Source organism: Balaenoptera borealis, assembly GCF_965194805.1.
Source record: "Balaenoptera borealis genome assembly, chromosome: 2".
In the NCBI taxonomy this organism is placed as follows: Eukaryota; Metazoa; Chordata; class Mammalia; order Artiodactyla; family Balaenopteridae; genus Balaenoptera; species Balaenoptera borealis.
This window is the reverse complement of record NC_138867.1, coordinates 112994781-113019484: the sequence shown is the minus strand read 5'-3', so window position 1 is coordinate 113019484 and position 24704 is coordinate 112994781. Positions and strand designations below refer to the sequence as shown.

Genomic DNA, 24704 nt, shown 5'->3' with positions numbered 1-24704 from the left:
GTTCATTTCTGCTGTACAGTAAAGTGATTCAGTTATATATATACATTCTTTTTCATATTCTTTTCCATTATGGTTTATCACAGGATATTGAATATAGTTCCCTGTGCTATACAGTAGGACCTTATTGTTTATCCCTTCTCTATATAATAGTATGTGTCTGCTAATCCCAAACTCCTAGTCCTTCATGCCCCCACCCCCTCTCCCCCTTGGCAACCACAAGTCTGTTCTCTATGTCTGAAAGTCTGTTTCTGTTTCATAGATAAGTTCATTTGTGTCATATTTTAGATTCCACATACTGTATAAGTGATATCATATGGTATTTGTCTTTCTCGTTCTGACTTACTTCATTTCATATGATAATCTCTAGGTCCTTCCATGTTGCTGCAAATGGCATTATTTCGTTCTTTTTTATGGCTGAGTTGTATTCCATTGTATATATGGACCACATCTTCTTTATCCATTCATCTGTCGATGGACATTTAGGTTGTTTCCATGTCTTGGCTATTGTAAATAGTGCTGCTATGAGCACTGAGGTGCATGTATCTTTTTGAATTATAGTTTTGCCTGGATACATGCCCAGGAATGGGATTGCAGGATCATATGGTAACTCTAGTTTTAGTTTTTTGAGGAACCTCCATACTGTTTTCTATAATGGCTGCACCAATTTACATTCCCACCAACAGTGTAGGAGGGTTCCCTTTTCTCCACACCCCCTCCAGCATTTGTTATTTGTAGACGTTTTAATGATGGCCATTCTGACCGGTGTGAGGTGGTACCTCATTGCAGTTTTGATTTGCATTTCTATAATAGTTAGCAATGTTGCTGGCTCCGTTTTAGAGAGCTCTCTTAGCGGTATCAACTCTATTTTGATTTTCTTTTCACAGATCTTCCATAGTCTGTCTTCTGTCAGAATGATTCACTTTCCTTCTCCATGCAAAATATACTCTTCCCCTTTGAAGATCCCCCCAAAGTCTTATCCAATCATGGCATAATTTTCAAAATACAGGATCATGTATTCTACATAAAATCCACATGTAGCACTTCTTGATCTGGAGACCTAATGAACAAAAAAGACAGGTGATCTGCTTCCCACACACCCAGCATACCGTGGTGAAACAAGGATAGCATAATAGGATAGCATCATAGCAATAAATATTCCCTTTCCAAACAGACTAGCCACTTAGTCTGTTATCTGTAATATAACATTATTGTCTGTAATAATTCTGAAATCCTGCTGGGCAGAAATGTTGCCTGGGATTGCCACTCTGGGATGGGGAGTGTTCCTCGATTAGACCACAGTTCTGCTCCCTAGAAATGATGCTCCAGTTCCTTATTTTCTCCAGCTCTCGACTCTACCATCTAGGTTCTTGGCTCTGCCCTCTGAGATGAGCTTCCTTTTCCATCACACTCTGTGGCTACTTCTAAAGAAATGGTCTATGTTGGTGGCTCAGTAGTTTTCTCAGCCTGCTTCCTGGCCATAGAAAGTTAAGGATCAGAGACCTTTTTGCAGTTTGGACAGTCTTGGTTCCTTTTAGCCCAGACTGGCAGCACTTTTATTAGTACAACTCACGTTAACAACATTGTGGAGTTTCTGTATATGTTGTGATTGCCCACTTCATGCTTAAAAAGCTGCTTCCATTTCACCATTATTTCAATGTGCACCTCTCTCTACACTTACTGCTATGTTGAGATTAGGCTTCTGTGGGATCTTGCCCTTAAGCTTCCTAAAGCCCATTTGTTCATCTGGGAAGTTCTACCGGACAGTGCATTAATTCTTTTACATGTCTTAACAAAAGATCTTATAGCTACACACTGATTTGATTGATGGTCCCAGGCTTCATTATTTTTAACAGCTTTATGGGGAATAGTTGACATACAATAAAATGCACATATTTGAAATCTAAGTTTTGACATACGTATATACCCGTGACACCATCACCACACTCAAGATGAGGAACATATCCATCATGTCCAAAAACATTTTTGGGACCCTCTGTGTTTCTTCCCTCCCACCCATGCTAGCCCCTGCTCCATCCTGCGCAAACACCTTCTGCTCTGTGTCTCTATAGGTTACTTTGTATTGAACAAATGGAATATAGTTACATTTCCTAGAATTTTAGATAAATGGAATGATACAGTATGTACTACTTTTTGTTTAGGTTCTCTTACTTGGCATACTTATCTTGAAATCATCCATATTGCTGCATTTATCAATACTTTATTCCTCTTTTTTGGTGAGCAGTATTTCATTATATGGATATAGTAAAATTTGTTTACCCATTCACCTCTTAATAAATATTTTGGTTGTTTTCAGTTTGTGGCTATTACACAGAAAGCTGCAATGACTACTCAAGTACAAGTCTGTGAGTGGACATGTGCTTACATTTCTCCCAGTTAAATACCTAGGAATGGAGTGACTGGGGCATACGATAGGTATATATTTAACTTTCTAAGAAACTGCCACACTATTTCCCAAAATAGCTGTACAGTTTTATATTCCTACCAGCAGCCTAAGAGTTCCAGTGGCTCCACATCCTCACCAACACTTGGTATATAACAGTCTTTTTAATTTTAGCCATTTTATCGGTGTGATGTGGTATCTCATCGTGGTTTCGATTTGCATTTCCCTAATGACTGAAGATGTCGAATATTTTTTCAAGTGCTTAATTACCAACCATGTATCTTCTTTCATATATGTCTGGTCAAATATTTTGGCCATTTTAAAATTGAATTGTTTGAGAGTTTGTACTGAGAATACTTTCTATATTGTGGGTACAAGTCCTCTATCAGATATATGATTTCCAAATATTTTCTCCTAGTCTGCTGCTTGTCTTTTTATTCTTTTAACAATGATTTAGCAGCTCAGAAGCTCTTATTTTGAGGAAGTTCACTTTGTTCTTTTAAGGACCATATGTTTACCATTGCATTTAGATCTTTGTCCTCCAGGGTCCCTATACATCTTGTCACTACCACCTGTTTCAGTCTGCCAGTCAGTCTTAACCTGGATCCTCACTTCTTTAGACTGGCTCACCAACAATATAAATGAAACTCTCTAGTACTGTATTAATAACCTCTCATAGCACAACAATGATGTGTCATTACCTTGAAAAAAATCACAGTCAGAGAGGGGATGGGGAGAAATAGTGTATTGAGAGAAAGCACTTTCTTCCCACCTTCAAAATAGAACTAAGGTTCAGTGATTTTAAGGAAACTGGTTAAGGCCACAAAGGTGATTTGTTCTTTTCAGGATCATATATCTACCACTGTATCTAAGATCTTCGCATATCCAAGGTCATGGAGATTTTCTGCTATGTTTTCTTCTAGAAATTTTGTAGCTTTAGGTTTTACATTCGGATCTATGATCCTTTTGGCCTTTTTTTTGTAGGGTGCATGGTATGGATCAAAGTTCTTTTCATTTTTATGTATTGATTGATTGCATGTGAATATTTAATTGTTCCAGCCCATTTTCAGAAAGACTATCCTTTACCCAGTGAATTGCCTTTGCACCTATGTCAGAAATCAATTCACGGGCACGAACACTTCTGGACTGGCAGAGTGAGGACCTTTGAAAACCTACTCCTTCCTAAAAGCAGTGAGAATGCTGGTAGAACACTGTCAAGATGAACTTTTTCAGAACTCTGGAAATTAACCAAAGTCTTGCAACAATATGAGGAATATTTATTAAGGAAAAACAGCTGAATCTCGGTAAAGCAAGCTTTCTTGTGTTTTAACTTACTCTATCCCCGCCCCCTTCTGACATCCCATCCTTTGGGAGCAGGACTTAGGCTGCAACTCAAATGCCTGGGAGCCCGAGATGGAGAAGGCTGTGGTTGTCGGAGGAGAGCATATAGGTCCTCAGCAGTGTGGGCATGTTGGGAGCTGTGCTTGTAGCTGGACACAGGGGTCATGTGGGAAGGTGGTGAGAGGAGGCCTGAGAAGGGGCAGGACCCAGATCTTGTGCAACTAGATATACCAAGCCAGGATGTGGGCCTTTTTCTTGAGCTTACTGGGGAGGTATTTCTGACTTTTAAACTGAGAAATCAGAGCAGCTCATTCTAGCACTTCAGAAGTTCCTCTGGTTGCTTTAGGGAGATTCGCATAGGGCAGGGAGTAGGTGGGGCTGTAGTGCCGGGAATAAGCTCACCTTCCCTGTGTGAGAGTCACGGTTGAAAGCAGAGGCACTGAGACCCTCAGCATTATTGCTTGATCTGGGGCTTATCTCCTCTGGACTTGCCTGGTTATCAAAGCATGAGGGTGGATATCTGGGATACGTCATACCAGGATCCTTTTCTTTTCCAGAGGCTCAGTAGAAACCTGGCTGAAGGAAGGCAGGGGGACCTAGTGGGTCCTCAGACGCATTCTGACTGGTGCTGTCAGGTGGAGCTGCTCAGAGAGCAGGGCACACCCCTGCCCTTCCTGACCCCACACCATGACAGGACTGTTCCCTGGCTGAAGGATGTCCCACTGCACAATTTCTGCTGTCTCTCCTGTGAATTCCCAGAAAGCATTGTCCTCCCAAGCACCTTTGTCTTCAGCAGGAACAGGTCAGACTGTGAAGATGGACTCAAGGCGGACAAGCCTCCTGGTGTGTGGGGTGGCCGCCTAGAACCTCACTTCCCAAGCTCAGTCTTTGCTTTGGGACTCTCACCTGCTCCGCCCACTCTCCGGGGAGGGTGGGCCTGAGTGGCTGACCCCCCACCCCTGGGAATGTGTATTTAGAGGAGGAACCCGGGAAGAGTCAGCTCTGTCCAGCCCTGGTAGGTGACCTCAGGCGGTTGAAGAAGCGATTTGGGAGCAGGGATTTTTCTGGTGCCCCTTAAATCCTATCAGTGAGGCAGCCAATTATGCCACCTATGTGAGGCTCTAATTATTAAAGTATCCTGAATTGTGATGCTAATAGAACATTTGTTAAATGGAAATGAATTTTTAATATCATAATTCACCTTTCCCTCTTCATCGGATTCATTTTCTTACTAGATGTCACTTCATAAGAGTGAATGAAACTTGGAAACATTTCTTGCCCTTTCTGCTTGTGACATATTTAGTTACATTTCATCACATCTTGGAATTTTTTGGGACTTATTAAAAGCGGCACTCCCAATGGGCCCTGCTGATTTATTTTAGTGACAAGTGACCCCATCCCCAAGCCTCACCTCCAGGTTGATAAGGCCAGAAGGCAGAGCATCCAGGACTTGGCAGAGCTGGTAATGTCACCCAAGTGGGGTCCAAGTATCCCCAGACCCGGCCAGTCTTTGGCTACTGATGAGGTCATGTTAGCAGCATAACCTGAATGTCCAAAGGTCTTATGCATCCCCAGCTGCTTGGGCCCTTGGCCCTTCCTGAATGTTTTGGAAGGTCTCCTGGAGTATCTCTTGGGCTCACAGACTAGTTCGTGCCTGCAGCTCCCTGAGCCTGCAGGAGACAGAGCTGCATGGCATCTGTGGTGGAGGGGAGAAGTCGCTTCTCACTTCTTCAAATACCTGTCTGCAGGCATACTAGCACTTAGTGAAACAAATCTACATTTTTACTTATAATCCTCCCCTGACCGAAAAGGTATGGAGACAGTCTCATTTACTCATATCCATGTGGGTCTCTTCAGAATCTCCCCTACTCTCTGACCCCTGCAGCTCTGTCTTTTTGTAAGATGAGTGGTCTGGGGCTACCTCAGTCCCTGGTGCAATAGACTTGTACAGAACCCCACCCCAGCCCATCAAGAGGCCTGCAGTGACTGACCCTGCACAGCGAGCCCAGCTCAGAAGTAAGATCCAGTGAGTGGCCTATGAGTACATTCACATGTTGAAAATCATACACCTAAGTTTCAGTTACAAGCTTAGCACCTGCTGGCCCTATCACAAGGAGCCCCTCAACCAGTCATGGGTTCACGAGCCACAAATGAGCGAGTGAGAAGTGTTAGCAGGCATGCAATGTGAGGATGAGTCCCTAGTTTAACCAAATGTATTGAGTCACTACTGAATCTCATTTATTCATTCAACAAATATTTGTTAAGTGTCTACTGTGTGCCAGGTAATGTTCCTAAGTGAACAGACGTAGCAGTGAATAAAACAGTTAAAAATCTCTGCCCTTGTGGAGTTTATATTCTAGAAGAAGGAAAAGATAAAGTACAATATAAAGTATGTTAGATGACAAGAAATGTGAAGGAAGATGCAGCAGGGAAGGGAGGGCAGGCTAGGAGTGAGGATGTTACGGCTGCAGTGGTCGGGATGATGCTGGAGCAAGAACCTTGCAGATATCTGGGCAAGAGCATCCCCGGCAAAGGAACAGTCAGCACAAAGGTCCTGGGGTGGAAACAGGCCTGGTGAGTTTGAGAAACAAATGCCCTCAGCTGGAGCTGAGGGAGTCAGGGGAGAGTTGGAGGAGATGAGGTCAAAGGGAGTTTTATGGGCCGTTTTAACAGGACTTTGCTTTTTAAAAACCTTTTATTTTATTCAATTATTTTATTCACAGCGAAGTGATTCAGTTATACATATATACGTTCTTTTTCATATCCTTTTCTATCATGGTTTATCACAGGATATTGAACATAGTTCCCTGTGCTGTACAGTAGGACCTTGTTGTTTATCCATTCTCTATATAAACGTTTGCATCTGCTCATCCCAAACTCCCAATCCATCCCTCCCGCACCCCCTCCCCCTTGGCAACCACAAGTCTATTCTCTAGATCTGTGAGTTTGTTTCCTAATCTGTGTTGTATTTTAGATTCCATATATAAGTGATATCATATGGTGTTTGTCTTTCTCTTTCTGACTTACTTCATTTAGTATGATAATCTCTAGGTCCATCCATGTTGCTGCAAATGGCATTATTTCATTCTTTTTATGGCTGAGTAGTATTCTATTGTATATATATATATATCTCATCTTCTTTATCCATGCTTCTGTTGATAGACATTTAGGTTTTTTCCATGTCTTGGCTATTGTGAATAATGCTGCTATGAATCTTTTTGAATTATAGTTTTGTCTGGGTATATGCCCAGGAGTGGAACTGCTGGATCATATGGCAACTCTGTTTTTAGTTTTTTGAGGAACCTCCATACTCTTTTCCATAGTGGCTTCAGCAATTTACATTCCCACCAACAGTGTAGGAGGGTTCCCTTTTCTCCACACCCTCTCCAACGTTTATTATTTGTAGATGTTAAATCATGGCTATTCTGATCAGTGTGAGGTGATACCTCATTGTAGTTTTGATTTGCATTTCTCTGATAATTAGTGATGTTGAGCATCTTTTCATGTGCCTGTTGGCCATCTGTATAAATAAGACTTTGCTTTGACACCGGGAGGTCATGGAGAGTTTAGAGCATTGAAGTGGCATGACTCTCTTTATCTTTTCAAAAGATCATTCTAGCTGTGGTGTTCCAATTAGACTATAGGAGGGCAAGATCAGAATCAGGGAGAAGATCGGTGCAAAAAATGTAGGCAAGCCACAATGGTGGCTTGGACCAGAGTAATAATGATGGTGGAGGTGATAACACATGGTCACATTCTGGACAAATTTTGAAGATGGGGCCAGTAGAACTTAGCTGATGGATTGCAAGCGGACTGTGAGAGAAAAAGCAGAAGGAAGGATAACTGCTAGGCTTTTGCCCTGAGAAACCAGCACACAGCGCTGCCCTTTGCTGAGAAGGAAAAAGTGGGGGAGGAGAAGGAAAAAGTGGGGGAGGAGCAGGTTTGCAGAAGATCGGGGATTAGGTTCTGGACACGCTCAGCTTGCAATGCCTGTGAGAAACCAAGTGCAGATATTAAATAGGCATTTAGCCATGTGAGCTGAGGACACAGGGGTGGAGACAGAAAAGGGAATCATCAACATTTTGTTGGTGTTTATGGCCAGGAGACTAGAGTGGAATAGAATTCAGATATTGGGGAAATCATGACACTTTAAACATACATCTGTAGCAGTGTTTTCAGCACATAAAGGACCTTACTTAAGATACCCGTTTCAATATGGGAACAACTTTCTTAATTTCTATTCAGTTTCTTTGTCCAATCGTCTGTTTTGATTCTGAATAAAAGGGAAAAAAGTTTTCACTGTTAAAAAAAGGTGATTAACATAGAATTGCCTTGGACAGGAATAAAGACTCAGACATAGAGAATGGACTTAAGGACACGGGGAGGGGGAAGGGCAAGCTGGGATGAAGTGAGAGAGTGGCATGGACTTATATATACTACCAAGTGTAAAATAGCTGGTGGGAAGCAGCCGCATAGCACAGGGAGATCAGCTCAGTGCTTTGTGACCACCTAGAGGGGTGGGATAGGGAGGGTGGGAGGGAGACGCAAGAGGGAGGAGATACGGGGATGTATGTTTATGTATAGCTGATTCACTTTGATATAAACAGAAACTAACACACCATCGTAAAGCAATTATACTCCAATAAAGATGTTTAAAAAAAAACAACATAGAATTGCCTCAAAATCAGATTCAAACTGTGATCCCCGCTTGAGGTGTTTCAGGGAAGAGAACAGCCGAGGAAAAATGGCATCGTATGAGACGGTGCTTCTGTGAGGTCATGAAAGAGGGCTAAAGCTACCAGGGTTCTGAAAATAGACTTTTTTTTTTTAAACAGTGAACAGTTGAGAAAAAGCTTTTAACATTTTAAATGTCCTTTAACCATGGATATTTATTTCTGTGAACTGATTTACATATAATTAGAATACCTACAGGTTCTAAGGGGAAAATACATCCTTATTCTGAGCTATAGAAATACAATGTTGGAGGCTTTTCAGAGAATAGGGAACAATAAAATAGAAGAAAAGTATCAGAGTTCAATTTCTTTTATAATTTACCAATATTTTCAAGGTTTCCAAATAGATTTTTTAAAAACTAGCTATAGGGAGCTAGTTCTAGATTTTCCATCAATTTTCTAATTAAAACAGGAATTGGAAGAAAAAAAAGGACTTTGTTCACTGAAATGATTCTTTACGTTGAAGATGCTAACATGAATTCCATAATAGGATAATATAATATCTGAGCAGCTTGGCTGGTTCACTTGCAGATGAGATTGCTGCTGCATCTTACAAGCTATTTCTTTAGTGATTATCTTTTTTTTTTTTTGTAATTGGCACAAGAGATATGATATGTAGGACACTCCCATGCCCGACTTTCCTACTGGGGACTTTGGCCGCTAAAAAGCCAGTGAGGTCAGGGTCTAGAGAAAATACCACACCTGAGCGGCCATGGTCCCGAGTGGCCAGGTGTGTGGTGCCATTGGATTCTGTCGCAGCCCAGCTCTGCAGGTGTCCAGTCGAGTTGCCTCCCTGGGCACAGGGAGCAAAGGGCTGTTCAGAGGCATGGCTGTGCTCACTTGCTCTGCATTTGTTTGCTGGCTGGGTGTTTTCAGATTTGAATACAGAGGAGGAGGAAGAGACCCTTGCAGCCCCCTCTGCTATGTGCCCCAGGTCAGCCAGATGTTCCGGGGTCCAGTACATCTAACTCCTGACTTGGCTTCCAGAAGAGGCTTTCTGGGCTATAAGTCCCAGTTCTTTTTCACTCACAGAAGTGAGGCTGCTTTCCCAGTCCAACTTGCACACCAGAACAAACCTGGACCCCATGGTGACAGATCAAGTTGGGATGGAGGCGCTGAGAAAGCCATTCTCAGGGGGTTAAGCCCTGTGGCAAAGGCATTTGTTCTTTCTCAGCGCCCAGGTGCTCCCTTGTGTTTCTCAGACCTTGCTGTCAGGTGCTGGGCTATGTCTAGTTCTGGCCAGTAGGCTGTGAATGAAAGCAATGAGTGTCACTTCCAGGCCCAGGCATTTAAAACTGGGTGAACGTCATCAAGGAAATTAAGACAATACGTAATGAGATACTACTACACATCTATTAGAATGGCCAAAATTTGGGACACTGATAGCGCCAAATGCTGAGTTCTCACTCATTGCTGGTGGTAATGCAAAATGGTTTAGCCACTTTGTAAGACAGTTAGGCAGTTTCTTACAAAACTAAACATACACATACCATACTATCCAGCAATCACGCTCCTTGATATTTACCCAAAGGATTTGAAAACTTATGTCTATACAAAAATTTGCACATGGGGCTTCCCTGGTGGCGCAGTGGTTGAGAGTCTGCCTGCCGATGCAGGGGACACGGGTTCGAGCCCTGGTCCGGGAAGATCCCACATGCCACGGAGCAACTAAGCCCGTGCGCCACAACTACTGAGCCTGCGCGTCTGGAGCCGTGCTCCACAACGAGAGGCCGCGACAGTGAGAGGCCCGCGCACCGCGATGAAGAGTGGCCCCCGCTCGCCACAACTGGAGAAAGCCCTCACACAGAAACGAAGAACCAACACAGACAAAAACAAATAAATAAATTAATTTTTTAAAAAATCTGCACACATGTGTTTACAGAAACTTTATCCATAATTGCGAAAAGTTGGAAGCAACCAAGATGTCCTTCTGTGGGTGAATGGATAACTATGGTACATCCAGACAATGCAATATTAATCAGTGCTAAAAAGAAATGAGGTATCAAGCCATGAAAAAACATGGAGGAGCTTTAAATGCATATTACTAAAATCTGAAAAGGGTACCTATTGTATGGTCTCAACTATATGACATTCTGGAAAAGGCAACACTACGGAGAAAGAAAAATATCAGTGTTTGCCAGTGATTGGGGAGGAGAGATGAATAGGTAGAGTACATAGGATTTTTAGGGCAGTGAAAATACTATGTATGATACTATAACGATGGATAACGTCATTATGCAATGGTCCAAACCCATAGAATATCCAATATCAAGAGTGAACCAGAATGTTAACTATGGACTTTGAGTGATTATGATGTGTCAATGTAGGTTCATCAGTTGTAACTAAGGTATCACCCTGGTGGGAGATGTTGATAATGGGGGAGTCTCTGCATGTGTGTGGGTAGGGAGTATATGGGAAATCACTGTACCTTCCCCTCAATTTTGCTGTGAACCTAAAATTGCTTTAAAAAATAAAATCTTAACATGAGAGAAAGGAAGGAAAGAGGGAAGGAAAGAAGGAAGGAAGGGAGGAAGAGAGGAAAGGATGGAAGTGGGTGGAGTTCTTTATTCCCTCCTCTCTTCCTGCAGTAACAAGATGGAAGAGGACAGGATTGATTCCTGAGTCATCCTGAAATGAGGCCTGACCAAACCTCACTGGAAATCTGATGAGAAAGAGAAATATATGTTTGTTGGGTTAAGCCATTTAAGGGTTTAGGTGTTACTGCATCATAGCAGAGCCTACGCTAACTAATACAACTCTTTTCTCATAGCCACCCTCATACTTCATGGAGTCTTCATCACTGGTGTGGTTTGGGCCCAGGAGGACATATGTTTCAGAGAAGGAGCTTCAAACTGCTTTGTTTGGGACCATGATTACCCTGCATGTTGATGACAGATTTCCCAAATGATGGTAACCAGATGGGTGTTGGAGTCAACCTCTTCGCTCTGGCCAGGTGGGTGCACAGGTATGCCAATGTCGTTCACTTTTCATAATTTGCATGAAGTTAAAGTGATCTCAGTCCTAATCAAGGAGACATGATCTTCAGTAGAAAGAACAACATCTCATATAAAATTCTGTGTATTGGGTCATCTTTCATCTACCTTTGAAATGATTCATGACTCTCTAAGCTAATAAAACACCTTGCTGAAATAAAACGATTTGTCCAAGCAAATAAAAACCCTGACAGAGTTACTGTATGGCATTTCCTAGGGAGCTATAACTGTGATAGCTAGTTCACTGAGAACTAAGTAGAAAACCCAAATACTGACAAAGCTGCAAAGGAGAAATGAATCACCATTGTGGGGAGTCTGTGCCAGGAAGCACTCCGAGGTCATAAAATATATGGACTCTCAGTGCAAGAGGACTTCGGCGGGCAGCCAGGCTGGCTTCTTGCCTCGGGCATGCCAAAGCTATCATTCACCTGACTTCACATGTTTACAGAGCTTCCCTTCTGCACCCACCTCATGCCAGGCTCTGTGGGGGAGGAAGGAGCAGTGCAGGCAGTGTCTCTCTTAACAAGAGGCCTGGAGATCTGCTGGGGAGGTGAGATTTATTTGGGGATATGATGAACCACCAAAGAGTTAATGTGTTCAGGAAAGCAGATACACAGAAATTGAGTTTGAAAAACTTAAAAGGGAAGAGCTGCACTGGATCTTGTCTTCAGATCAGGGTCCCCTACCTCCAGTGTCTTCATTGTTGGTATCATCTTCTTAGAGTGGGATGGCGGCCCTTGATGGGGACCCCTACAGCATCCTCAACAGGTGGTCATTTGATCTATGTTCAAATATTTCCAGTGTCTGGAAACTTATTACCTGTCAAAGAAGGTCTGTTGGACAGTTCTTTATATTGAGTTGAAACCTGCTTTCATCTAGCTTCTACTTGCAGATATAAGACCTGCCCTCAGAGTTAATATAGGGCAAATCTACTCTATCTCCCACACAACAGCCCTGTAGATATTTGCTTACAGCAGCCAGGCCATACCTCCCGACATATACACATGGCTCCACACCGTCTCTCCAGGTTGAGCATCCCAGCTTGATTCAGAAGCACAACGGGGCTTTCAGACCCCTCACCTCCTAGATGGCCTCCCTGGCTTGCTTCAGTTGTCAAAGGCCCTGGTGAAAGCCTGGCTGTCTACATTTGCCCTGGCTGCTGTGCTGCCTCAAGGTGTGACTCTCTCAAGTTACCCCCTAGTAATCATATCCTTCCCCCCAGCCTTGGCAACCTCTGATCTGCTTTCTATCACTATGCTTTGGTCACTTTGAGAATGCTGTATCAGTGGAATCGCACAGTATGTAAGTCTTTGAGACTGGCTTTTTCCACTCTGCATAATGCCCATGGGTATCTTCTGCTTACATGTACTCATGATCCTAAATCATTACATTTTATACTTTTTATCTTGGACGATGTGACAAGGCCTCCGCAACGCATACAGTGACTCATGCCACCATGGCCAGTACATGGAGCATTGGTAGCATGAGCTGGGTGACCGCAGGGAGGCTCTCCTGGTGCAGCGCATCTTTGCGGAGTTCCCCGGGGCTCTGGAACTATGAATGGGATGGATTCGAGTTTTTGCCTTCCTCTTCTAACTGTCTCTGTGCTTTAAAACACCAACATTTTTCACTGCCTAAAGATTTTAGCATTTTCAAATGGTGGGCATAAAAATCAAGGGTAATGAATCTTGTCAACCTATAGGTTTTTTTCAGAGATGTATTCTAGCAGGGATGATGGTTCTCATATTGCTAACTCCCTCCATGGTATATGCCTTCAAAGGGTGTGTGTACTCTATGACTGTCTGATCTGGAGAAAAGTTGTACAAATTCAGATTCCAATCTGACTTTGTTAAACTCGAAAGTGATTAGCCAAAGAGTGAAAATATCCACAGTGATTTGGCAAATAGTAGTATTGCTGCTGAGTATGTCAACTGTAAATGAAAAAGCAAAGTGTGTAAAAATTGAGGTTTAGATGGAAAAGAGAGCTGCTCATGTTTTAGGAATGAAAATGATTATTTAGTGAGCTTATATATGTACAAAATTGTACTAAACAAGGAATTTGGGCTTTTTCTCCCACCTTTGAGAAATCTGGAAGGTTTAATGGAATGAAAAATTTCTAATGCAGTCCTCAAAAAGTAAAAATTTATTGGATATAGATTAGCTAACTTGTTTCAGAGGTCAAGCAAAGTAAAACTCAAGAATTTATGAATGTAATTAAATATGCATATATATGTAGTTGGATTCTGGTAATACAATTATTTTTTAAATTCAACAAACATTGGCAGGTGCCTACTTTGTGCAAATGTCTCTCTGATAGGTATCCAACAAATATTTGTTGAATAAATGATGAATGAATGAATGAATGAACAAGGACAATTTAATAAGGGTGTGACCAGATACCTTGGATCCTTAAATGAGCAAATAATGCAAACTTCAGGACAACACAGAAATCCATAAAGAATCTCTCTGAATCCCTTTGCTTAATTAAAAAGTTATTTTTATGAACGAGAGCTTTGTATTTTGTTTAAACCAACTCTAGGAACTGATTAGTAAATGTTATATATTAGGTATCATGCATCCACCAGAAACGACTTCCCATATTTTCTTGCCATAGAAAATAACGATACAATGTCCTTCATTAGTACTCCCAGGTTAGGCTGTAATATAGTAGTTCGCATGTTAATGCTAATGGCAACACTAACAATAAGCAACTCCCTTTTTGAGCCCTTGTTAAACACCAGGCTCTGTGCTAAGTGTGTCACAAGCACAGTGCTGATTAATCTTCACCACCTTGTGAATCTATAACCAGTGTCTTTACAAATGAGTTAACTGAGGCTCAGAGCCCTTCAGCCATGTTCCCAAGATCACAGTGACGATAGCTGTAAAATCAGGGTTTGAACCCAGGTAATTGTCTCCAAAGTGGGAGCTCATAATCTCTTCTACTCTTTTCCATACTCTTGTCTCTTTCTATTCCTAAAGCCAGTGTGGATGGCATTTGAAATGGGCCTCACCGAACTTACCATAGCTCCTTATTGCTTTTTGCCTTCAATTATTTCCTAACTCAGGCTCCTTCCTTGATCCATCTAAATTAGTAAGTCTGATTACGCATAAAAGAAAATTAAGGCATGGAGCAAATATGTAGACAAGCTACAGAGAGACATGGTGGGCCTCAGGAACCAAGTGGTCACATTGACACCTTACACATTGACACAGCCTGGGGAAATGAGACAGGGTAGGGACCTTGTGAATTCTGAGCATGTGTACTGAGAGGACCTGAGCTGTTTATAGATACATGGCTTCATGATGAGTATAAGTACCATGGCCTTGACCACATGGGTATGTCCTCCCCACAGCCCCATAGGATGCAGAAGACAAGTGAGCAGCAGGGCAGCAGTTTAGGCCAGCCTCTGCCCTTGGCACCCACTGGTGGAGGAGTGATGTCTTTCCAACTTCAGCTTAGGTATCACTACATATGGGAGGATTTCCCTGATTCCCACAGGCTGGATGCTTCCAAGGTGCTTGTACCTCCCCTACTCTGTTGAAATGCTTTTATTAAAAAATTTTTTTGAAGTACAGTTGATTTACAATGTGTTAATTTTTGCTGTATAGCAAAGTGATTCAGTTATACATATATTCTTTTTCATATTATTTTCCATTATGGTTTATTACAGGATATCAAATATACTTCCCTGTGCTATACAGTAGGACCTTGTTGTTTATCCATCTTATAAATAATAATTTGCATCTGCTCATCCCAAACTCCCAATCCTTCCATCCCCATCCCCCTCCCTCTCCCCCTTGGCAACTAGGAGTCTGTTCTCTATATCTGTGAGTCTGTTTCTGTTTCATAGTACGTTCATTTGTGTCATATTTTAGATTCCACATATAAGTGATATCAGAGGATATTTGTCTCTTTCTGACTTACTTTGCTTAGTGTGATAAGCTCTAGGTCCATCCATGTTGCTGCAAATGGCATTATTTCATTCTTTTTTATGGCTGAGTAATATTTCATTATACACACACACACACACACACACACATTCTTCTTTATTTATTCATCTGTTGATGGACATTTAGGTTGTTTTCATGTCTTGGCATTGTAAAGAGTGCTGCTATGAACATAAGTGTGCATGTATTTTTTGAATTATTGTTTTGTCTGGGTACATGCCCAGGAATGGGATTACTGGATCATATGGCAACTCTATGTTTAGTTTTTTGAGGAACCTCCATAGTGGCTGCACAAATTTACATTCCCACCAACAGTGTAGTTCCCTTTTCTCTATACCATCTCCAACATTTGTTATTTATAGAATTTTATTTATAGAATTTTCAAAATGATTTTCTTACCTTAAATTCTTTAATTAATTTACATACACATGAATGCATTATTACACTTGTGAAAAAATTTAAATACAGGTAACACTAAATTTTTTGACCATCATTCCCAGCCCTGGTTCCCTTCCTACCTTCCCAGAGGTAACCACTGTTACCAGTTTTGTGTGCATTCTCCCAGACCATTTTCTATGCATTTAATGCATATGTATGTAGCCATAGGAAACAATTTACTGTTTTAGGTTGTTGATTTGTTGTTGGTTATTTTATTTACACCAATACTATGATACATTATCGATCATTCTTCAAGTTGCCTTTCTCACTAAACAATCAGTCTTGGAGTGCTTTCTGTATTGATACTTATAGAACTACTTCATTCATTTTGGCTGTTGCATGGTATTCTGTGTTGTGACTATACCATGGTTTATTTAGCCCGTGTTGTATTTGTTGACATTTAGGCTGTTTCCACTTTTTCTCTCTTACAAAGGACATGCTCATAGGTGCTTCCTTATGTAGCTGTGTGAGTGTACCCCTAGAGTAGATTCAGAGAAATGGCATCACTGGATCTTAAGATCACCTACTTCTTTCTATGTGTGAGTGAGAGGAAAAGCTCTTTTGAAGATCCTGGAGGAGAAAAAGCTTAGTTCTTAAAAGTCCAAAAAATGATTTTCCCCTGTAGTTTGTTCTTGGTGTCTAGTATTATCTTGAGGTTTCTAGCTAGGGGGGATGGGTACAACTGAACAAGTAAACGGACATATCAGGATTGAGAGGAATGATAACAGTCAGGTTTGGCTGAGTTCAAGATGCTGTATTCTCACTCCCTCTCTTTTTTTTAACATCTTTATTGGAGTATAATTGCTTTACAATGTTGTGTTAGTTTCTGCTGTATAACAAAGTGAAACAGCTATATGCATACGTATATCCCCATATCCCCTCTCTCTTGTGTCTCCCTCCCACCATCCCTATCCCACCCTTCTAGGTGGTCACAAAGCACCGAGCTGATCTCCCTGTGCTATGCAGCTGCTTCCCACTAGCTATTTATTTTATATTTGGTAGTGTATATAGGTCAGTGCTAGTCTCTCACTTCATCCAAGCTTACCCTTCCCCCTCCCCGTGTCCTCAAGTCCATTTTCTACATCTGCGTCTTATTCCTGGCCTGCCCCTAGGTTCTTCAGAACATTTTTTTTTAGATTCCATATATGTGTGTTAGCATACAGTATTTGTTTTTCTCTTTCTGACTTACTTCACTCTGTATGATAGACTCTAGGTCCATCCACCTCACTACACATAACTCAATTTCGTTTCTTTTTATGGCTGAATAATATTCCATTGTATATATGTGCCACATCTTCTTTATCCATTCATCTGTTGATGGACACTTAGGTTGCTTCCATGTGCTGGCTATTGTAAATAATGCTGCAATGAACATTGTTGTACAAGACTCTTTTTGAATTATGGTTTTCTCAGGGTATATGCCCAGTAGTGGGATTGCTGGGTCATACGGTAGTTCTATTTTTAGTTTTTTAAGGAACCTCCATACTGTTCTCCATAGTGGCTGTATCAATTTACATTCCTACCAACAGTGCAAGAGGGTTCCCTTTTCTCCACACCCTCTCCAGCATTTATTGTTTGTAGATTTTTTGATGATGGCCAACTAACTGGTGTGAGGTGCTACCTCACTGTAGTTTTGATATGTATTTCTCTAATGATTAGTGATGCTGAACATCCTTTCATGTGTTTGTTGGCAATCTGTATACCTTCTTTGGAAAAATGTCTATTTAGGTCTTCTGCCTATTTTTGGATTGGGTTGTTTGTTTTTTTGATATCCAGCTGCATGAGCTGCTTGTATATCTTGGAGATTAATCCTTTGTCAGTTGCTTTGTTTGCAAATATTTTCTCCCATTCTGAGGGTTGTCTTTTTGTCTTGTTTATGGATTCCTTTGCTGTGCAAAAGCTTTTGAGTTTCATTAGGTTCCATTTGTTTATTTTTTATTTTATTTCCGTTTCTCTAGGAGGTGGGTCAAAAAGGATCTTGTTGTGATTTATGTCATAGAGTGTTCTGCCTGTGTTTCCTTGAAGAGTTTTATACTGTCCAGCTTTACATTTAGGTCTTTAATCCATTTTGAGTTTATTTTCATTTATGGTATTAGGGAGCGTTCTAACTTCATTCTTTTACATGTGGCTGTCCAGTTTTCCCAGCACCACTATTTGAAGAGGCTATCTTTTCTCAATTTTATATTCTTGCCTCCTTTATCAAAAATAAGGCGACCATATGTGTGTGGGTTTATCTCTGGGATTTCTGTCCTGTTCCATTGATCTATATTTCTGTTTTTGTGCCCATACCATACTGTCTTGATGACTGTAGCTTTGTAGTATAGTCTGAAGTCAGGGAGCCTGATTCCTCCAGCTCTGTTTTTCTTTCTCAAGATTGCTTTGGCTATTCGGGGTCTTTTGTGTTTCCATACAAATTGTGAAATTTTTTGTTCAATTCTGTGGAAAATGCCATTAGTAGTTTGTCAGGGATTGCTCTGAATCTGTAGATTGCTTAGGATAGTATAGTCATTTTCACAATGTTGATCCTTCCAATCCAAGAACATGGTATACCTCTCCATCTGTTTGTATCATCTTTAATTTCTTTCATCAGTGTCTTATAGTTTTCTGCATGCAGGTCTTTTGTCTCCTTAGGTGGGTTTATTCCTAGGTATTTTATTCTTTTTGTTTCAATGGTAAATAGGAGTATTTCCTTAATTTCTCTTTCAGATTTTTCTTCTTTAGTGTATAGGAATGCAAGATATTCCTGTGCATTAATTTTGTATCCTGCTACTTTACAAAATTCATTGATTAGCTCTAGTAGTTTTCTGGTAGCATCTTTAGGATTCTCTGTATAGTATCATGTCATCTGCAAACAGTGACAGTGTTACTTCTTCTTTTCTGATTTGGATTCCTTTTATTTCTTTTTCTTCTCTGATTGCTGTGGCTAACACTTCCAAAACTATGTTGAATAACAGTGGTTAGAGTGGGCAACATTGTCTTGTTACTGCTCTCAGAGGAAATGGTTTCAGTTTTTTACCACTGAGAATGATGTTGGCTGTGGGTTTGTCCTATAGGGCCTTTATTATGTTGAGGTAGGTTCTCTCTATGCCCACTTTCTGAAGTTTTTATCATAAATCGTTGTTGAATTTTGTCAAAAGATTTTTCTGCATCTATTGAGATGATCATATGGTTTTTCTCCTTCATCTTGTTAATATGGTGTATCACATTGATTGATTTGCATATATTGAAGAATCCTTGCATTCCTGGGATAAACCCCACTTGATCATGGTGTATGATCCTTTTAATGTGCTGTTGGATTCTGTTTGCTAGTATTTTCTTGAGGATTTTTGCATCTATGTTCATCAGTGATATTGGCCTGTAGTTTTCTTTTTTTGTGGCATCTTTGCCTGGTTTTGGTATCACGGTGATGGTGGCCTCGTAGAATGAGTTTGGGAGTGTTCCTCCTTCTGCTATATTTTGGAAGAGTTTGAGAAGGATAGGTATTAACTCTTCTCTAAGTGTTTGATAGAATTCGCCTGTGAAGCCATCTGGTCCTGGACTTTTGTTTGTTGGAAGAGTTTAAATCACAGTTTCAACTTCAGTTCTTGTTATTGGTCTGTTTATATTTTCTATTTCTTCCTGGTTCAGTCTTGGAAGGTTGTGCTTTTCTAATAATTTGTCCATTTATTCCAGGTTGTCCATTTTACTGGCATAGAGTTGCTTGTAGTAATCTCTCATGATCCTTTGTATTTCTGCAGTGTCAATTGTTACTTCTCCTTTTTCATTTCTAATTCTATTGATTTGAGTCTTCTCCCTTTTTTTCTTGATGAGTCTGACTAGTGGTTTTTCAATTTTGTTTATCTTCTCAAAGAACCAGCTTTTAGTTTTATTGATCTTTGCTATTTTTTCCTTCATTTCTTTTTCATTTATTTCTGATCTGATCTTTATGATTTCTTTCCTTCTGTTAACTTTGAGGTGTTTTTGTTCTTCTTTCTCTAATTGCTTTAGGTGTAAGGTTAGGTTGTTTATTTGAGATGTTTCTTGTTTCTTAAGTTAGGATAGTATTGCTATAAACTTCCCTCTTAGAACCACTTTTGCTGCATCCCATAGGCTTTGGGTCATCAGGTTTTCATTGTCATTTGTTTCTAGGTATTTTTTGATTTCCTCTTTGATTTCTTCAGTGATCTCTTGGTTATTTAGTAGCGTATTGTTTAGCCTCCATGTGTTTGTATATTTTACAGTTTTTTCCCTGTAATTGATATATAGTCTCATAGTGTTGTGGTTGGAATAGATACTTGATAAGATTTCAATTTTCTTAAATTTACCAAAGCTTGATTTGTGACCCAAGATATGGTCTATCCTGGAGAATGTTCCATGAGCACTTGAGAAGAAAGTGTATTCTGTTGTTTTTGGATGGAATGTCCTATAAGTATCAATTAAGTCCATCTTGTTTAATGTGTCATTTAAAGCTTGTGTTTCCTTATTTATTTTCATTTTGGATGATTTGTCCATTCAAGAAAGTGGGGTGTTAAAGTCCCCTACTATTATTGTGTTACTGTCAATTTTCCCCTTTATGGCTGTTAGCATTTGCCTTATGTATTGAGGTGCTCCTATGTTGGGTGCATAAATATTTACAATTGTTATATCTTCTTCTTGAATCAATCCCTTGATCATTATATAGTGTCCTTCTTTGTCTCTTGTAATAGTCTTTATTTTAAAGTCTATTTTGTCTGATATGAGAATTGCTACTCCAGCTTTCTTTGGATTTCTATTTGCATGGAATATCTTTTTCCATCCCCTCACTTTCAGTCTATATGTGTCCCTAGGTCTGAAGTGTGTCTCTTGTAGACAGCATATATATGGGTCTTGTTTTTGTATCCATTCAGCCAGTCTGTGTCTTTTGGTGGGAGCATTTAATCCATTTACATTTAAGGTAATTATCGATATGTATGTTCCTATTACAATTTTCTTAATTGTTTGGGTTTGTTTTTGTAGGTCGTTTCCTTCTCTTGTGTTTCCTGCCTAGAGAAGTTCCTTTAGCATTTGTTGTAAAGCTAGTTTGGTAGTGCTGAATTCTCTTAATTTTTGCTTGTCTTTAAAAGTTTTAATTTCTCCGTCAAATCTGAATGGATCCTTGCCTGGTAGAGTAATCTTGGTTTTAGGTTTTCCCCTTTCATCACTTTAAATATCTCCTGCCACTCCCTCCTGGCTTGCAGAGTTTTTGCTGAAAGATCAGTTGTTAACCTTATGGGGATTCCCTTGTATGTTATTTGTTGCTTTTCCCTTGCTGCTTTTAATATTTTTTCTTTGTATTTAATTTCTGTTAGTTTGATTAGTATGTGTCTTGGCATGTTTGTCTTTGGGTTTATCCTGTATGGAACTCTCTGTGCTTCCTGGACTTGGTTGACTATTTCCTTTACCATGTTAGGTAAGTTTTTGACTATGATCTCTTCAAATATTTTCTCAGACCCTTTCTTTTTCTGTTCTTCTTCTGGGACCCCTATAATTGTAATGTTGATGCATTTAATGTTTTCCCAGATGTCTCTGAGACTGTTCTCAATTATTTTCATTCTTTTTTCTTTATTCTGCTCCCTGGCAGTTATTTCCACCATTTTATCTTTCAGCTCACTTATCCGTTCTTCTGCTTCAGTTTTTCTGCTATGGATTCCTTCTAGAGTATTTTTAAGTTCAATATTGTGTTGTTCCTCACTGTTTATTTGCTCTTTAGTTCTTCTAGATCCTTTTTAAATGTTTCTTGTATTTCCTCCATTCTGTTTCTGAGATTTTGGCTCATCTTTACTATCATTACTCTGAATTCTTTTTCAGGTAGGTTTCCTATTTCATCTTCATTTGTTTGATCTTGTAGGTTTTTACCTTGCCCCTTCGTCTGTAACATATTTTTTTGTCGTTTCTTTCTTTCTTTTTTTTTTTTTTTTGATGGTGTGGCTGTATTCTTGTCTTACTGGTTGTTTGGCCTGAGGCGTCCAGCACTGGAGTTTGCAGGCAGTTGGATAGAGCTGGGTCTTTGTGCTGAGATGAGGACCTCTGGGAGGTTCACTCTGATTAATATTCCCTGGGGTTTGAGGTTCTTTGTTAGTCCAGTGGTTTGGACTTGGAGCTCCCACCATAGGAGTTTGAGCCCGACCTCTGGCCTGGGAACCAAGATCCCGCAAGCTGCATGACATGGCAAAAAAAAAAAAAAAAAAAAAAAAGAAAGAAAGATTAAAAGGAGCAGTACAATATCAAAGAATAAAAAACAAAATAATATTAGAAAGATAAAAAATATATTAGGAAAAATTAAAATATAATTGAAACAACTGCAACAAGGTAAAATAAAACCACAACAGAAAAAAGAAAAACAAAAGGGTGGGGGTGAAGAAGCCAAAAGGAGAGAACAATAACAAAAGATAAAGAATAAAATAAAATTAGAGAAATAAAAGATTTATTAGGAAAAATAAAGATATAAATGAATAAGCAACAATGAATCAACAAGGTAAAACAGAACCCCAATCTAAAAGAGGAAAAAAGAAGGGGAAAACCCCCAAAAACAGCCTTGGCTATGGGAACAGAGTTTAGGTGGTGGTGGAACTTCAGCTGGGGTGGGGTTTAGGGTGGGGTAGGACCTAGGAGGGTGGGAGGCTGACATTCAAGTAGGGGGCAGGGCCTCTGCTTAGGACCTGCGTGGAAGGGGAGAGGCAGCAGGTCCAAAGGAGGGCCTCTGGAGTGTGGAGTTCTGGAGTTTGGAGGTAAGACCCTGGGTGAGGGTGTGTGGGTGGGGTTTAGGCCCAGTGCATTAGAGGGGGTCTCCAAGTGTAGAGGTAGGGCCCTGGGTGGGGGTGTAGGAGTGGGCCTTGGGTTCTGTGCAGCAGGAGGGAGGCTATGAGGGCAGAGGATTAGGCCCAGGAGCCCAATAGGCTCCCCAGTGCCTAAGTGGACAGAGAAAGTGCTGGCCACGTTCCCTTCTGTTCCTCCATGCCCCGCCCCCACCATCTCCCCCAAGGTCTCCCCTGTCCCCACTGGACCCCTAACTATGGGTGGGTCCTGCTGGGTGTAGGAACTCCTCCCCTCCCCCAGCCATCCCTCAGGTGTGCAGGTCCTGGAGGTCCAGCCTTTACTTTTGCTCCCCCTTCCCCCGCTCCCATTCCATCAGGACCCGTGAGGCTGGGGGGGACCTTGGTGGGCAGAGGATCAGGCCTGGGATCTCAGCAGACTCCTGGGAGCCCAAGTGGGCAGGGGAACCCTGGCCATGCTCCCTTTTGATCCTCTGCCCTCCCAGTGGTCCCTTAACTTCCCCCTTCGGGCGTGGGATCCCTTCCCATCCCCCAGCTTCCCCTCAGGGACACCAGTCCCGTCCCACCTCCACTTTTCCTCCACTTTCACTCTCCCCACATCCCACGTCCTACCTGGTCACTGGGGGATCCTCCCATCCCCTTAGGTGTCTGTGGTCCCCCACTGGTGCCTTGTAGGTGCCCTAGTTGTGTGGAGATGTGAATTCTGCATCCTCCTAGTCCTCCATCTTGACTCCGCCCTATAGAATTTTTAAAGATGTCTCTTTTGACCACCGTGAGGTGGTACCTCATTGTAGTTTTGATTTGCATTTCTCTAATAATTAGTGGTGATTAGCATCTTTTCATGTGCCTCTTGGCCATCTGTATTTCTTCTTCGGAGAAATGTCTATTTATGTCTTCTGGCCATTTTTGGATTGGGTTGTTTGTTTTCTTGTTATTGAGTTGTATGAGCTTTTTGTATATTTTGGAAATTAAGCTCTTGTTGGTTGCATCATTTGCAAATATTTTCTCCCAGTCTGTAGGTTGTCTTTTTGTTTTGTGTATGGTTTGCTTTGCTGCACAAAAGCTTATAAGTGTGATTAGGTCCATTTGTTTATTTTTGTTTTTATTTCTATTGCCTTGGGAGACTAACCTAAGAAAACATTAGTACGATTTATGTCAGAGAATGTTTTGCCTCTTTTCCCCTCTAGGAGTTTTTTGTTGTCATGTCTTATATTTAAGTCTTTAAGCCATTTTGAGTTTATTTTAGTATATGGTGTGAGGGTGTGTTCTAACTTCATTGCTTTGCATGCATCTGTCCAACTTTCCCAACACCACTTGCTCAAGAGACAGTCTTTTCCCCATTGTATATTCTTGCCTCCTTTGTCAAAGATTAATTGACCATAGGTGTGTGGGTTTGTTTCTGGGCTCTCTATTCTGTTCCATTGATCTATATAGCTGTTTTTGTGCCAATATCAGGCACAAAAGTTTTGATTACAGTTTTGATTACTGTAGCTTTGTAGTATTGTCTGAAACCTGGGAGGGTTATGCCTCCTGCTTTGTTCTTTTTCTTCAGGATTGCTTTGGCAATTCTGGGTCTTTTATGGTTCCATATACATTTTAGAGTTATTTGTTCTAGTTCTGTGAAAAATGTCACAGGTAATTTGATAGGGATTACATTAAATCTGTAGATTGCTTTGGGTAGTATGGCCATTTTAACAATATTAATACTTCCTGTAATTGCTTTTTAAAGTGATTTATTTGACTGTGAGCCCTAGGAGGGTAAGGAGAAGGTCTACCTGTTCACTGCTTTGTCCCCAGGCTGGACAGAGGGCCTAGAACACAGTGGCTGCTTAGTAAATAGTTATGAAATAATTTGTAATGCTTTCCCAAGCAAGGGAAGAAAGAAATGATCTGGAGACATTACATGAAAAGAATGAATGAAGCCTAGAGTTTTTCTCACTGTCTGAATTTGATCATGCTGGGTGTGCAGGACTCCTGACTTTATTCCCTCAGACCGTAACTCTTTTTGTTGATTTATGTTTTTTTCCCCTTTTTCTCTGTTTCTTGCTGACCTCTTGCTCCCTCATTTTCTTTCCTCCTT

General features: G+C 40.8%; 1 protein-coding gene across 2 annotated transcripts in view; it reads left to right on the top strand.

Moving 5' to 3' along the window:
• The window catches only part of FSTL4 (follistatin like 4), a 717999-nt gene that overhangs the window by 231550 nt on the left and 461745 nt on the right, over positions 1-24704 (top strand). The window contains exon 5 of one of the 2 annotated variants that reach the window (XM_082378912.1): positions 11246-11428. In XM_082378912.1, the coding sequence (XP_082235038.1) occupies positions 11358-11428 (71 nt within the window). In that variant the 5' untranslated portion in view covers positions 11246-11357. Of the gene's footprint in view, positions 1-10337; positions 11429-24704 lie in introns of those variants that run through there. The other variant, XM_082378911.1, reaches the window with a different exon arrangement.